Source organism: Panthera onca, chromosome X (genome assembly GCF_046562875.1).
Source record: "Panthera onca isolate mPanOnc1 chromosome X, mPanOnc1 haplotype 2, whole genome shotgun sequence".
In the NCBI taxonomy this organism is placed as follows: Eukaryota; Metazoa; Chordata; class Mammalia; order Carnivora; family Felidae; genus Panthera; species Panthera onca.
The window spans coordinates 83,225,471-83,241,900 of NC_138357.1; the positions used below are offsets into that span (position 1 = coordinate 83,225,471).

Sequence of the window (16,430 nt, forward strand, 5' to 3'; positions counted from 1 at the left end):
TCCTCTGGAGATAGCCAGTGAAACAGTATCACCCCACTCCCAGACCCCTTGGCTCAAGATAGGTGGTAAGTATGGAATCCAGGAAACTGGAGGATTGGGAAGAAATGAGAAGGAAAGAGGACAGGCAAGGGAAGGCACTGCTGTCCAGGTGACAGACAAGCACACACATGTGCACGTACACACATACATGCACACAGGCACCCAAGCACACACACACACACCCTCTTCATACTCAAAGCTCCCTGTGACACATTGTTCCACAGAATCACTGAGTCAGCAAAACCACGTGAAGCAGAGCTCAAGTCCTGGGCAAGCGGCTCCCCCTTTCTGAGGCTCCCATTCCTCATCTATAAAAGGAGAAAACTCCACACCTCTCAAGGCTGTCATGAAGAACAAACGATCTTCCAGTCCCACTGCTCACTTCTCTTGCATCCAGGTCAGGCCCCTGCGACCCCTCAGCCTGCCACTGCAGCCACCTCCTCATTTCTTCTTCTCTCTCCCCTTTTGGACCCATCAGCCTTCCTAATAAAGACTGCAAGCAAAGATTTCTTGCTTGTCTCTGCTTAGACACCCACCTTGGCTCCCCACTGCTTCCTTGATAAAGGTCAGACTCCTCAACTTGGCATTCAAGGCTCCCCCACAATATGGCCTCACCTGGCTCTCCCTGTCAGGTGGAAAAAGCATGGGCTTTAGAGTTAGACAGACCTGGGTATGAATATCGGCCACACCTCCTACTAGCTGGGTGGCCTTGAGTCTACCTCTTCACTTCTGTAGGACTAATTTGCCTCATCTGCAAAATGGAAAACACCTATTCCACAGGGCATGGTGGGATTAAATGAATTCAAGTACGTAAGGCACCTGCCACAGGGTAGGTTTGGTGCTTCTTATGTAGTAACAGTTATTATTACTGTCATCATCAGTGGCTCACTCATCTCACCCTTCATCAAATCAGCTTGTTCATTATTCCATCAGGATGGCCAACCTTTTCACACCTCTGTGCCTTTGCTGACTCTGATTCCTTCTGCATACATCTTTTCCTATGGAAATCCCAGCTGAACATCATAGCCCAGCTTAAATGCTGCTTCCTGAAGGAAGTCCTCTCTGACTCTCAACCGGAAGTATTCCTTGCTCCCTCCTAGCTCCAGCATCCATCCCTTGGTCAGGGATCTCCATTTGTTGCTCTGAACTTCACTGAAAAATTTCTCTCACCAACCCGCTCAACACCCTCATATTTCCCCACCCCACCACCCCTGCCTTCCTTTTCTGTAAGAAAGAGAGGGCCCCTATACTATTTAAGGCCAGCCCCTCCACCTGGGCTCTGGAACCCACCACTGCTACCTCCTCCACAACAATCACCCCCTCTCCCTCCTGTATCTCAACCCCTCTCTCTCTCTCTCTGTTGCCTCCTTCTTACCAACATTTATAGAAGCTCAAGTCTCTCCCATCTGGGAATAAGAACCCTCTATCTGCCCCCACATCTCCCTCTAGCAATCACTGTCCCTCTCTCCTCTTCACAGCTAAGCTTCTTGAGAAATTCATCTACACTGGCCATCTCCACTTCAGTACCTCCCACGAGCTCTTCAACCCACTGCAATCTGCCTCGTGCGCCCACCATGCCATAGAAACTGTTCTTAGCCAGGTCATCGAGGACCTCCTAGTGGTTAAAGCCAATAGACTCTCTTCCACCCGCATCTAACTTCCACCAGCTATACCATTTGCCACTCTTAACAAGCCCCTCCTGTGCACGGATGGCTCTTTCCTTCCTCTGCTTCCGTGAGCCCACAGCCTGCTGGTTTTCCTCCTACTTCTCCGACCACCCCCATCTCTTCTTCCTCTCCTCATTTCTTCTGTGTTGGTCCCTCTTCCCCAGTTCTGGTCCTCTTCTCTTCCATTCCACACCCTTTCTCAGCAATCTCCACTGCATAACTTCAGGTATGGCTTAGGACCCTCCCCATCTCTTCCCCTCTCTCCTGGGTCCCAGACCCATCAAGCCTAATCCTTGCCAGAAGCTCCATCAGGATGGTCTTTAAGGCCTTCTGAGCTCACAGGGACCCTGAACTCAGCATCTTACCACTGCAAACCTGTCCTCTGCATTTTGCACCTTCCTGAAAAGCACCACCATCCACCCAGGTGCTCAAGCCCAAAACACACCTGGGAGTCATGCTAGGTTCCTCCTGCTCCCTTAACAAGTCAGTTGCCAAATTCTGCCGATTCCGCCTCCTCATCTTCTGCTCCTCTCACTCCCTGTTGACTCTTTGTTCAATCATATTGGTGTCCTGCTGTCTCTCAAACATAACACACACACTCCTGCCTCAGGGACTTTGTGCTCTATGTTCCTTCTATCTGGATCACTGTCTCCCAGCTAGGTGTGGCACCAGACACATTCTACATATTTAGTTGTTTATTTATTTATTATCCCTCTCACCCCCTGTAAGATCCATCAGGACCACCATCTGTTCTGTTTGGTGCTGTATTCCTAATGCCCGGCACAGCATCTGGCACTCAATAAATATTTGTTGAATGAATGACTCCATTGCCAGACCTGAACACTGAAACTCACTCTGAATTCCAACCTCTGTCATCTCCACTCCCTTCCACCCCCACAATTTATTCAGCCTACTACTCCAGTAGTAGAAGATCCTCCCAATCACCTCTCAAATCCATCTCCTCTGCTCTGTCCCCATGGCCACTATCTTCAGTTATCTCTCTTTTGGATTACCACAGCAGCCTCCTCCCTAGTTTCCCTTCCTTCGAAAAAGCTTTTTAGAAGGAAGAGATATGCCACCTTGCCTGCTCGAGAACTGCTCACTGCTCTCCAGCTGCCTACCATGAAAGAGGAAGCCTTAACTCCCCAGACAGCTGTTTGGAGGCAGGTCCAACCTCTGCACCCTCCCATGTTTAGTTTCACTATCTCTCACCCCTGGGCCTTTGTGTGCACACTCAGAGTATCCTCCCCCATCTCTAGCTCTCTGAATCTTTATGGACCTGAATGATTGGCTCAAACACTACTTTCTTCAGGAAACAACCTGACTCACAAACCAGAAGTAATTCCTCTTCAAAGACCATAGAGAAATAAGTGTCTCCAGTGTCACTCAGGATCTCTGAGAACTGAGTAGGATGGAAGTTAGTAATTAGCAAGGACTTTGAATGCTGGGTAAGCATTAATAGAGATTCCCTTTTCCTCTTGCACTATTACCCTGGATTCATGTCCCTCTGGACCTCTGCTAATGCCAACTCATCCTTGTCTCCTCCCTTTTCTTCATCTTCTATTGGGTCTCATTAATAACTCCCAAAGGCTTTAGATTCCATAATTTGAAATTAAAATGTTTCTATATGACTGGTGCCCAGTGGAGTAGTGCAACAGAAGTCCTGCTCAAATCCACTCCCTTCCATGCCAATACTCCAGTTGAGGTCTTCCAGCTGGCCTCCATGCGTACAATCCATTTCTCATACTGACTGCTAGTGCAATGTTTCTAAAACACAAATTATACCAAATTTCTCTCCTGTTTAGAATCTACCCACATGCTACTTCATCACTAGCAACATTGGTTCTTGACCTTTATGCATACAATGAAAGCCACGGACCATTTCCCCAACAAAAAATGCCCGTAGGTACACACCCAAAATGTTTTGCATTCAACTTCAGGAGGTTCAGGGACCACCGGAAGCCCATGAAACCCAGGTTAAGAACCTCTGGCCCTACCCAATAACTTCTAGGTTCTTCTACATATGCTGTTCCTTCTGCCTGAAAGGTTCTTCCACACTTCACCCTTCTGTCCCTGACCGCCTCTTACTCATCCTCTAAGACTCAGCTTTTAGTCTGAGTTGACCTGCAGCAGTCCTAGACCAGGACAAATCCCTTCCTTTGGGCTTCCACAGTCTCCTCCACCATGAGCCCCTCTATCATAGCTCTCCTTGGTCTCCTCAACTGACTGGGAACTTGTGGAAGGCAAGAACCATTACCCAGCATAGGCCCTGGCTACAGCAGAACTCCATAAGTATCTACTGAAATGAACACTAATAACAGCTATGTGTTTTTTGAATACCCATTATGTGTCATGCATTCAGCAACTGATCTCATCTATAAACCCCACGATGTTATGTGTTTCTTTTAACAGATAAGGAACTAGGCTCAGACATGTGAAGTGAGTTGTCTATGGTCACGCAGCTAGTGAGTGAAAGAACTGGGAATGAAATTGAGATGTGTTGGCACCAATGCAAGTATTGGCCCACCATGCTTCCCTGCCCTGGACTATGAGATTGGAAGATGGCATCGGTAGAACAGGGCCAAGAACCAGGGCCAGAATGCCCTGTCTGGGCTCCACTTACCATGGCTTCATTTTTTCCCTCCTGTGTCCCCTTTCATGGCAAGACCAGAGACCTGGCTCTCTCTTTTTATAGCGTAACCCCCTCTGTCCCATGTACTACTCTCAGCTTCTCATCTCAAAGCCCCACTATGGTTGGGCCCATTCTTTGATCCGGAACCATCCTCAGATACATAAAGTTTTTAGATCCAATCCAATCCAATGCTACATACTTGGCTATGAGGAAAACAAGACATGGGTAGTGCATGCCCTTCAAGAGTTGATAGTCACCAGGAATTTTACATGCACCATCTCCAATCAGCCCTGAGAGGTAAGTAGGCATTATCCTCATTACACAGATGAGGAAACAGAGGCTCAGAGGTTAAATGGCCTGCCCATAGTCATAGAGTTGGTAAGTGGTCAAACTTGGATTTAAATAAAGAAAGGTACTAATTCAACTACTTTCCCGCACTAGGTCATCCTGCTTGGAAGAGCCAAAAAAGTAGGCAAGACCATTGCTGGCAGGGTTGGGGGATGAAGAAAAGCTATCACTCTTTCAAGCCTCAGTACCCATGTCCCCTCCTGTAGGGGACACGTGGGGTTAGGTGCCCTTCCTCAGGAAGCCCTCTGAACCTACTTCTGTCCCATACGAAACCACACTATGTTGTCATTGTCTAGGTGTCTCTTCCCTCTAGACTTGAGCTCCCTGATAGGACAAGATACAATTCATTCCTGTATCCCACCAAGGTTCAGCACAAGGCCTAACCGACCGTGGGCAGGACAAATCTTGCTGAATGAATAAGATGGTATTTGAGCTAGTTATGAAAAGGAAAGCAAGATCTGAACAGCTGGATGTAGGGAAATGGTATATAGAGAGAAGGAAATGTTAGTAAAAGCAAATAAATGGGACCGAGGATAAAGACCAGTAATTTTGAAATTATGACAGAATGTGTATAACATGTTTTCATTGTTGTTATGCAGATTTTCTTTTCCTTACAAGAATGGGATAATACTACAAACCATCTTCTGCAACTTGTTTTTTTCTTTTTTTTTAAATGTTTATTTATTTTTGAGAGAGAGAGAGAGAGAGAGAGAGAGAGACAGAGCCTGAGTGGTGGAGGGCAGAGAGAGAGGGAGACATGGAATCCGAAGCAGGCTCCAGGCTCTGAGCTGTCAACACAGAGCCCGACGCGGGGCTCGAACTCACAAACCATGAGATCATGACCTGAGCCTAAGTCAGACACTTAACAGACTGAGCCACCCAGGCGCTCCAACTTGCTTTTTTTCTTATAGCAATAAGTCTTGGAGATACTTTCATGTCATTATATAGAGATGTATCTTTTTCTTTTGATCTGTAAGAGTATAGGTGAATACAATAGGATGGGTGAATCATGAAAGAAAAGCTGTTCTCTTGTGGACGGCCATGTAGGTTGTTTTAATGTTTTGCTATAATAAACAATGCTGCAATGAACATCTTTGTGTATGTCTGGAAGCAGTTTTGAAGAATAGGTTCCTAAAAGTTGAATTGGTGGGCCAAAGGAATGCACATTTTGTTTAAAATGTATATAAAACTTATTTCTGTTGCTTTAACATCTTTATAGACTGGCTAAAAATAAAGATTAGTCCTACTCACATAATCCAGCCTTTATTTTGAGAAGCATACATCATGCAACCTTTTCATTAAGAGTTGGTTGAGAATAGCTAAATTATGGAAAGAGCCTAAATGTCCATCAACTGACGAATGGATAAAGAAATTGTGGCTTATATACACAATGGAATACTACGTGGCAATGAGAAAGAATGAAATATGGCCTTTTGTAGCAACATGGATGGAACTGGAGAGTGTTATGCTAAGTGAAATAAGTCATACAGAGAAGGACAGATTCCATATGTTTTCACTCCTATCTGGATCCTGAGAAACTTAACAGAAGACCATGGGGGAGGAGAAGGAAAAAAAAATGGTTAGAGAGGGAGGGAGCCAAAACATAAGAGACTCCTAAAAACTGAGAACAAACTGAGGGTTTATGGGGGGTGGGAGGGAGGGGTGGGTGGGTGATGGGTATTGAGGAGGGCACCTGTTGGGATGAGCACTGGGTGTTGTATGGAAACCAATTTGACAATAAATTTCATATATTTAAAAAAAATAAATTAAAAAAAAATAAATTTCATAAAAAAAAAAAGAGTTGGTTGAGAATGCTATCCTAAAAGGGCATGTGATAAAGAGTGGCACAGTATGGTTTATGCTCAAAGTTGGGATTGAATGTTTTAGAAAAGACCTCCGGTTGGAGAACCATCTAGTAGTAAAGCCTTAGAGAAATCTACCTCCAAGACATGGTTCTCAGGTTGGAAGTATACCCACATTTAAGATTGGGGGTGGGGGTGGGGACAACTGACAAATTGGTGCCATAAAAAATGGTACCAATTTGCACTCCAATCATGGAACATGAGAGATTCTGTTTCCTCACTGGAAACAGTGTTTCTGTTTCCTCAATCTTTTCAATTTTGGCACTTTAAAATTGGTACTTTGTTCTTGTTTTAGTTATTTTCTCATTCATCAGCTAATGGATGTCTATTCTCTGAATTGCCAAATCATGTAATTTCTCTATTCTAAAAGATGGTATACATCTTTTTCTTATTGATTTCCAGGAGATGTTTTATATATAAACAGAGATCTTAACCTTTGCCTGATGTTTATGTACCAAATCCTTTTTCCTAGGCTGTTATGTTTTAATTTTGTGTATAGTCTCTTTCTTTACACAGAAGTTCTCAACTTTAATGTAGTCAAAATTATTGTTCTTTACTTTATGGCTTCTGGGTTCTTAAGTCATGCTCAGAAAAGCTTCTCCATCCTACTATGATAAAAATATTCTGTATTGTCTTCTGATACTTTTGCAGTTTTATCCTTTGTATTTGATTTTATGTGAGACAGAGGTTTAACTTAGTTTTTTCCCAAATGGTAGCCAATAGTCCCATCCCATTTACTGACTCCCTACTAATTTGAAATGTGTTCTTTATCATAAATTACATTCCCATATTAATATTTGGTTTTGTTTCTAAACTCTCTATTTTGTTCCCTGTATGTAATTCTCTATTTCTGTGATGATATAAGATTGTAATTTCTGCAGCTTTATGGTAATTTTGTATGAGTTCCCCCTCATTGTTCTTCTTTTTCAAAATTTTCTTAGTAATTCATGGGCATTTACTCTTCTAAATGAGCTTTAAAATCCAATTGCCCAATTCCCAAAGAAAATACCACTGACATTTTAGTGAGAAATGCATTGAAACTTTTGATCAGATTGAGGGAAAAAATGTCATTTTTACTATATTCAATCTTCACATCCAGGAACAGGATAGGATCATTGACTACTCAAGTCTTCTTACAGCCTTTGATGAAATTTTCTAGTTTTCTATGGAGAAGTATTTCATGTTTCTTGTTAATTCCTAGTAATTTTATCATTTTGTCTTACTATTGTGAATGGAATCTATTTCTATTATGTCTTCTAATTAGTTATTGTTGCTATTCAGAGAAGCTAATGGTTTGGGTATATATTTATCTTGTATCTAGCCATCTCACTGAATTTTCTTATTAGTTCTAATAATTTTCCCTTTTATTCTCTTTGATTACCTAAGTAGACAACCATATCATCTCCAAATAGTACTAATTCTGACTCTTTCTTTCTAATATTTATACCACTTATTTCTGTTTTTAATCCTACTGGTTAAAAGTTTTAGAAAAAAAAATGTTGATGGGGCGCCTGGGTGGCTCAGTGGGTTAAGCGTCTGACTCTTGGTTTCGGCTCAGATCATGATCTCAGGGTTCATGAGTTCAAACCCCACATTAGGCTCAGCGCTGATAGCGCTGGGCCTGCTTGGGATTCTCTTTCTCTCCCTCTCTCTCTGCCCCTGCCCTGCTCATGCTCACTCACTTTCTCTCTCTAGTATAAATAAATTAAATTAAAAAAAAAAACTTCTAGGAAAAAATGTTGGTTAGTGACAGTGATAGCAGTCATACTTATTTCGTTCCTGAGGTTAATAGGAATTTACCTAGTAGTTCACTATTAAATTTGGTGATTATCTTTGGTTTCTGATAAAAAATTATTTATCAAAATAAGGATGTTTTCACTGACAGCTTACTGTACTAGTTATCTATGGCTGTGTAACAAATCATACCAATACAAGTAAGAAATAACTAGGACACTTACTAAGAGTTTTAAAACCAAGAACAGATACATAATTCTATCAGATTATTTTTTCAGCATTTATGGAGATAGTTATACATTCTTTTTACTTTAATCTATTAATGTAATCCATTAAAATAACAACTTTCCTAATGTTTAACAATCCCTGCACTGCTGGGACAAACTTTCATTTGTCACAATATGTTCTTCTTTCAATACACTGATGGATTCAGTTTGATAATCTTTTATTTAAAAAATGTATGACTATTGAAATATGAGATTGGGCTATAGTTCGTTCTCTCTCTCTCCTTCTCTAAACCTATCCAGTTATACTAGTTTTCTAGAATGAAGTGGGAAGCTGCCCATCTTTTTCCATTATCTGATCTTTCCAGATTCAATAAAACTTCCATCATACCACCACTTCTGTAATACCAGTTGGGTCCTGGTACCATTTCTGAGGGGAAAACTTTGACCATATTTTTAACTTCTTCTATATTGTTCTATTCTATTCAAGTTTTCTGTCACTCCTTAAGTCATTTTGGTAATTTATATTTTCCTAGAAAACCACCCATTTCACCTATATTTTCACATGTATTGGTATAAAATTATACAGAGCATCTTTTATGACTTTTTTCATCTCTTCAAAATCTGTGGTTAAATCCCCTTCATCATACCTTATTTTATTTACGTTTCTTCTTGCTTTTTACTCAGTCATATCTGCCAGAGAATAGTCTGTCTAGTTTGCTGGTCTTTTCAAAAACCACCTCTTAGTTTATCAAATCTTTTGTTTTCTATTTCATTAACTTCTGGTTTTATCTATAGTAATTACTTTATTCTGCTTTCATTTGGTTGTTATTTTTCTAAATTTTTGAGTGGGATAATTTGTTTAATTTAAACTGTTGTGTTCCCTAATAAAAACATTTAAGACTATAGATTTTCTTCTGGGAACCCCCATGGTCACATCCCATAGGTTTTGATATACAGTATTCCCATTGACATTTATTCTAAATAGTCTATAATTGATATTTATCTTAAATAGTCTATAAATTCCATTCTATTTCCTCTTTCACACAAGTGTTTTTTTAAACTTTCAAATGGGTCTATTTTTTTTTTTGCTGTTGCTATATTTCATCTTATTGCCTTATAATTAGAAAATGTAAAATGTGATTTCCCATTAACTTGGAAATAATGTTCTCAAAGGTGTGGGTGATTGTTCCCTCTGCCTAAACATCCTTCTCCATCCTATCCAACTGGCAAACTCTTACTCATCCTTCAAAACAGCTCAAATCTTACATATTGTAGAACCAACCACTCCCGCCTTTGGGGATGGGGATGGGTATCTGCAGAAGGATTTTTAAGGAAGCATAAACTACAAACAGAATCTGAATCTCCTCTTTGGTCTCCTACCTGGTCTCCCAGTCACTCTTCTCACATGCTCAGACATTCATTCCACAATCACTCAGGCGGGCTAGAGGGAGATGGGGGAGAGGGTCTGGCAATGCTATTGCAGATTTGTCTGGAAGGGTGAAGGATGAGGGGAAGGATGGGTCTAGCTCTTACCTGCTCTCTGCCAGCCTGCCTGAGGGGGTAAGCTTCATGGAGTCAAGGACCTGAGTAGGACAGCAATACTGGTGTAGAGTATGAGACGCTGTGGACCTGAGAGACAGCAAGAGACAGAGAGAGAGAGAGAGAGAGAGAGAGAGAGAGAGAGAGAGAGAGACAGAGACAGAGAGACAGAGAAAGAGACAGGGAGGGAAGGGAGAGGCCGGGTGGGGAGTAGGGATGAGGAAGTGAGAAGGGGAAAGGGAAGACTGGGAAGAATGGGAAGAATGGGTGGTGGAGGATTGGGAATGAAGAGGAGGGGTGGGAGGTGGGGAGGCAGGGAAGAAGGGAGAGAAGGGAGAGAGGGAAGGGAGGAAGGGAGGAAGGAAGGAAGGAAGGAAGGAAGGGAGGAAGGAAGGAAGGAAGGAGGGAAAGAGAGGAAGGAGGGAGGGAAGGAAGGAAGGAAGGAAGGAAGGAAGGAAGAAAAAAAGAAAAAAAACACAAAGTCAAGAAAGAGAGGACAGCACTCGAACCACAAACAGAACACAACGACAACAGGGGGCAGCAGAGACAAAAGAGCCAGTCTGGGCCTCCTGTGTTCCAGGTGACTCCATGGGGACCTAAGCCACGGAGACACTGGGACACCACAGCAGGGAAGGGGGAAGGGAGCCCTCCTCACACCAGACGCCACACAGGTAGGAAAGAGGGGAGGGGAGAGGGGATGAAAGAGAAAGGGAAAAGATATATGGGGGGCTCGCCCTTATAGAAGACCCCTTACAAGAAGGGAGGAAGGCATGGAGGGAGAGGAGACTCTGGATCCAAAGAGGGGGAAGAACCCAGGCCAGGTGGGTAGAGGAAACACTGTAGGAGGAGAGGGAGAGGGACAGAGAGAAACTGAAAGAGACACGGAAAGGGTAAGATAGAAAAGGGGAAAGACAGAGAAAGAGGAAGACAGAGGAATGGTGAGACAAAAGACACAGAGAGAGGACAGGGAGAGGCAGAGAGCGCCAGAGCAAAGGAGAGGAGAGGTGAGGGCTGAGGAGAGCTGCCAAGGTCTCAGTGGCCTAAGTGAGATGGGACTGGGGCTGAGTGGGTGGGTGGAGCCCAGTGAGCCAGAGGACAGGGTGGTTCCCAGTAGGAGTCTTTGCTTCCAAGGCCAGTGCTGTGCCCCTAGCCCAGGACACGGCCCACACTCCACCCCCCAGCACTGTACCCCCACCCCTAGCACAGGGTCCAAAGGCCCCCGTGCCTCCTGCTTCCCATGATTAAAGTCCAGAGAATGGGCCTGGGGGAGGAGGGACAGTAGGGTAGTGAGGCTGAGGGCCTGGTCTACCCTGAGCAGGGCAGGTGCTGGGAGTGGAACTGGCCCTTCCAGGTCAGCCAGCCCCTCTCCCCCACATGCCCCTGAAGGCAGATTGTGGTCATGGCCTGGCCATTCCAAAGCCCAAGTAAAGGCCAGGAGATGTGGCTGCAGGCCAGGCCAGCTGCCCAGCATCTCACTTGTGATTCTGAGGATGCCCAAATCTTAGATGCTTATAGAGAATCTTGGAATCTGAACCTGTTCTTGTCAGAGACTCTGGAATAAGCATCATCATCAGAATGACTGTCTCTCAAGTGTCATCTATATGCCAGTCACCAGCCCCAGTCCTTGACTCATTATCTCATTAAATCTGAGATGTAGAGACCCTTAGGCTGCTGGAATGTTAGTATCAGAGAATCTCAGCGGCTATGGGGGAGCCCTGCAGTGCTGAGCCAGGCTAGCATGCCAAAGCAGCCAGCCACTAGTTACACCCCTCATAGGCCATGGACTGTGTTGCTCAGGGCTCCAGGGTCCTCACAGTGCGGGGGGGGGGGGGGGGGCACCCGGATGCCCATGCGCTCACCCTCTCTCACTAGCTCCCTCCCCAAGCCAAAGGCCTCCAAGAGTCCAAGAGGGGAGCCAGGAACCAGGAAGCCAGGAGGCTGCTGAATCAGCAGCCCAAGGACCAAGTCCGGGCTGGGGCAGGGAAGGAGGGGGTCAGGCTGCAGGGTCGGGGGTGGGGGGGGCTAGGTTCCTACCTGCTACTCCTCCCGGAGGGCTCCATGGGTCTGGACCTGTCCCGAGGGCAGGCCCCCTGGCCGGGCGGTGCCTCCACTGTGTCACCACCCCCTCCTCCCAGCCCTTCCCTAGAAGGAGGAACCAAGGAGGCGGGGCCAGGCCAGCTGGGCTGTTGGCCAGACTGCAACTGGAAACTTTGCTCCTTCCCCTGCTCCCTCAGGAGGGCTGGGAACTCCAAGTAAGGGGAAGCAGTTTTGAGAACTCGCAGTGTCTCCTCTGGGCCAAACCCCAGGCTAGGCTCCCCGTGTGCATCTCTGCTGGAATCTCCCCCAAGAACCCTGTCAAGTGTGTGTCACTAGCCCTATTCTCTGGACAAGAAAACTCAGATGGAGAGACATTAAGTAATTCAGTACCGGTACTACAGGTACTAAGTGGCAGAACCCCAAGATCGAGACCTGGTTTGACCATTCCCCAGATGTGGATCGGTCCCCTCGGCCATATTGCTGGCTTGTGAGTACAGAAACTTTTCCACAGAAGCTTTTCACATTCTCATCTTCCGCACAATTAGAGACCCTGTTTTGTTGTTGTGCCTGGATGCTGCAGATCAAGTAATATTCAAATCACCCATTTGGGGAAATCAAGGCAGGACCCTAGCCAATATGCTTGACTACTACAATAAGCTCGCATTCTCCTGTGTATGGTTCCGAGGACTAGCTACGAGAAATGCTCCCTGAAGAAAAAAGCAAAAATCAGAAGAAACACCATTCTCCATCAAGAGGCTCTTCTTCCAAGGAAACTGCCCTGCCTGACTTTACAGATGGGGAAATTGAGGCCTAGAGAGGGGAAGAGTCTTGCTAATGTTCACACAGCCAGTCAGACTAGAATCCAGATGCCCTGACTCCCCACCTACCCATCACAGGAATCTCTCTCTCTCTCCTTCCTTTGGATGAGGCTGGAGAAAGGAGAGAATTTGGAGGGTTGGAAGGATGGGGGGTTCCTGAAGAGTCCCACAGATCCAGCTCAGAGTGCTCTTGTCCTTTCACAGCCCCAGAGCCCAGGCCCCTGGCTGTTCTGAGCAGAAGGCGGCCCTGGGAGGGGCCAGGGGGGCAATGATCTAGAAGGAATAGGAGCTGACAGGCAACAGGCCAGCCTTCCTGCCTTCCTGCCTCCCTGCTGGGGCAGCTGGTTCCTCTCAAGAAAGCCAAAGCCTTTGAGAGAGATAGGCCCTCTGGACCACCGCAAAGTTGGCATCTGCGGGCCCTTTGTGGTCTCTTCTCCCTCTTCCTACCCTCTAAAGACCCTGGTCCCCAGAGCTCTGGCCTTGACCCCTGCTTTTTTCTCCCTCCTTGAGCAACTCTCCTAGCTCCTACAGCCGCAGTGCTCTGTGCCCATTAGCAGTTACTGCCCTAATGGCTGCACCTCTGGCCCAGACCTTCCTCTTGGCCTGGTAGGAGTTGAGAGACAGAAATTCTAGTCCTGGCCATAAGGCTGATGTTGTGGCCCTTGGGCAAGCTCCTTCTCCTGTGTTAAGGCCAAGATCCCACACCTGGGTGCCTGGTAGAGCAAGTACAAGTCCCAGCTCTACCACTTTCCAGCTGGATAATGCTTCTGAGGCTCAGTTACCTTATCTCTAAAAGACAAGTGGCAATTTCTACCTCATGGGTTCTTGTGATGATTCAGTGAAACGAATGCGCATCTACGGTGTAGTCAGCTTGAGCCTAAAGGAGTCTGACACGTCTCCCAAGAAGACAGGGGAGACCCATGGGAAGCCTATTTGTTTCAGGGATGGGGAGGATTCTAGGAAAATATCTCTGAGCCACTCTTGGAATTCAGACATATCTGAGAATGTTGGATAGATTCATGTGATGTCCCACCAGGGGCTGAAAGGAAGAAGGAATTAATGGTGAGCAGCTTGACCCAACCACAGGGCACCAGCAGGCCTTCATTCACTTATTCAACAGATCCTGTGGACCCGGCACTGGGCCAGGGGCCTGATACAGCAGGGGCTAAGGGTAGTCAATGTCCTGATCTCATGGAGCTCATATCCAAGTGAGAGGAGACAGACATTCAACAGCTAATGGAATTAAGCTGGGCAAAAAGAGGAGGCAGCAGGAGAGAGTGTTCCAGGCAAAGGAAACAATTTGGGCAAACGATCTGAGGTGATATTTCCAGGAACTGCAAGAAGGCCAATGCAGCTGAGTGGAAAAAGCAAAGGGGAGAGAGGTGAGACTGGAGATGTAGGCAGGGTTCTAATCACACAGAGCCTCGGAGGCCACAATAAAGTTTTGGTATTTATACAAAGAGCAGTTTGGCAGCCTGTGGTTCATGTACAGGCACTGGGGGAGGGGAAGTGTCTCTGAAGCCCCTGAAGTTGTATGGAAAATATTAATGAGTAACAGCATGTTTGGGGGGAAAGTGTAGCTTTCATCAGATCCTCACATGGGTTTATGATCCCAAAAGAGCAGGGAAGCTCCTTATATGATTCCATTCGCTAAGCGCCCACCATGAGCTAGTGGCAGGCCTCCTAGAACCTTCTCTGAGCTGACTCCTACCCCCCCCCCCCCCCCCCCCGCTAGACTCAGCCTTCCCCTGCCCCTGATCCTCAACCAGTGCTCCACCCAGACAGGAGTGCTTACATTCTCTGCCACATTGCTGTCCCAGCCTCATCTTTGCCTCTGCTCAAAAATCCATTCCCACCACCCACCCCCACTGCCACCTCCCCACCTCACTAGCTCCCCCTAGTTCCTCACAAGTCAGCTTACAGGTTGTGCCCCCTGGAATAGGCCCTGGCCCCTTCCCTGTTTCCTTCCCACCCTGCACTTGTCTCAGCCTTCTCTGTCCACAAGCTGATGCTCCCTCTGGGCCGGGAGCTCTGTGGGGACAGGGGCGCTGCCTTATTTATCCCAGTGTCCCCAGAATCCAGCACAGGGCACCCAGACACACAGGTCAGCACATGGTGGTGGTGGTAGACAATCCACACTGAGGTGGAGGCTGCAAGATGGGCTGGTGGACACTAGAGGGCACTGTGGTCACTAGAATCCTGGCCTGATGCTGCCCAGGCTGACCCACAGTGGGTCCCAGGACCAGGTGCGCCTGGAAGCAAGGAAACTGTGCTCCTGGGTCCTGCAGCTCCTCAGCTCTGGGCCTAACTGACTGGGGTCCCAGTTACAGCCTCCCAACTTACCTTCTGCACCCTTCCCAGCCCATTGCTTATGACAGTCCCATTCCTCTGCAGAAACAGCTTTAATTCTTTACAAACACAGGTGCCAAACACGCCTTCCACAGTTCCAGCATACATTTCCGGCTCTGCCTGCAACTCTCTCCTATCGGCTTCACCTCACCCCACCCCCACTCCTCACCTGGCCAGCTTGTACTCATCCTCCAAGTCTCAGCCTAGGTATCAGCTTAGAGAGGCCTTCCAGCCCCTCAGGCTGGGTACAGTATACTTCTGAGATGCTCCCACCCTATACTTCCCCTGTAATTGTCTATTTCCTCATCTCTTTCCCTCCTGGACAGTGAGTTTCCTCAGAGCAGACTTCTATGATTCATCAGTATATCAGCTGAATCTAATTTAGCACAGTGCCTGGCACATTGTAGGTACTCAAGAAATCATCCTTGAGTGAATGAGTGGATAGATGAGTGAATGGATGGGTGGGTGGGTGGATGGGTGGTTGGATAGGTGGGTGGATGGATGGATGACTCTGGGAAGTCACTTTACCTCTACAGGTTTCAGTTTCCCCAGCTGTAAAGTGCCCACAATCACCTCTACTTGGCAGAGTGGCCAGGAGGCTTAAAGAGAATGTGTGCCAAATGCTCCCTAACAGTACCCAATACACAGCAGACATTTTGTGGATCAAAGTAATTATTAATATTTGGAATAGTAAAAAAGGGGGGGAGGAGAGAAGTTGAAGGAGACTCTGCCTTGAACCTGGGATAATCTCTCCAACCTCACATTTACCGTTTACACATAGAAGATGGCTTTAATGATAATAAGGAAACTATCATTCCTATTAAAAATATTAAAAATAACAGCACCTTCTATATGCAAGCCAGAAACAGGAGGCCCCCAAGGAGGCGGTGGGCAGCCTCTAAGTCTCAGCCAGAGGATGCGAGGCAAAGGCCAAAGTCAAAGCCGTGGGCATTGCCCCTGCATCTGGAGAACAGTCATTATGGGCACAGCTGGTTCCGAACTCTTTACTCATAGGTGAAAACTTGTCTAAGAGGTCATTAATTCTCTCTGTAATTAATGTAAAAACTGCAGGGGTTTGTATTAATGGAAAAGTAAGCCCAAGCGTCAAGCTGATAATATTGATAATGTGCACTTATAATTATATACTGCAGATAACTATAAACTCAGTCCCTGCACTA

At 46.1% G+C, this 16,430-nt stretch overlaps 1 protein-coding gene across 5 annotated transcripts in view; it reads right to left on the reverse strand.

Annotated features, from left to right (window-relative positions):
* Window positions 1-16,430, reverse strand: part of IQSEC2 (IQ motif and Sec7 domain ArfGEF 2) — a 78,124-nt gene that overhangs the window by 30,612 nt on the left and 31,082 nt on the right. For 2 of the 5 annotated variants that reach the window (XM_081793128.1, XM_081793132.1), the window contains exon 3: window positions 10,043-10,138. The exons of 1 other annotated variant lie outside the window; for it this stretch is intronic. In XM_081793128.1, coding sequence (XP_081649254.1) covers window positions 10,043-10,138 — 96 coding nt within the window. Of the gene's footprint in view, window positions 1-10,042; window positions 10,139-12,082; window positions 12,196-16,430 lie in introns of those variants that run through there. 2 more of the 5 variants (XM_081793130.1, XM_081793131.1) reach the window with 2 other exon arrangements.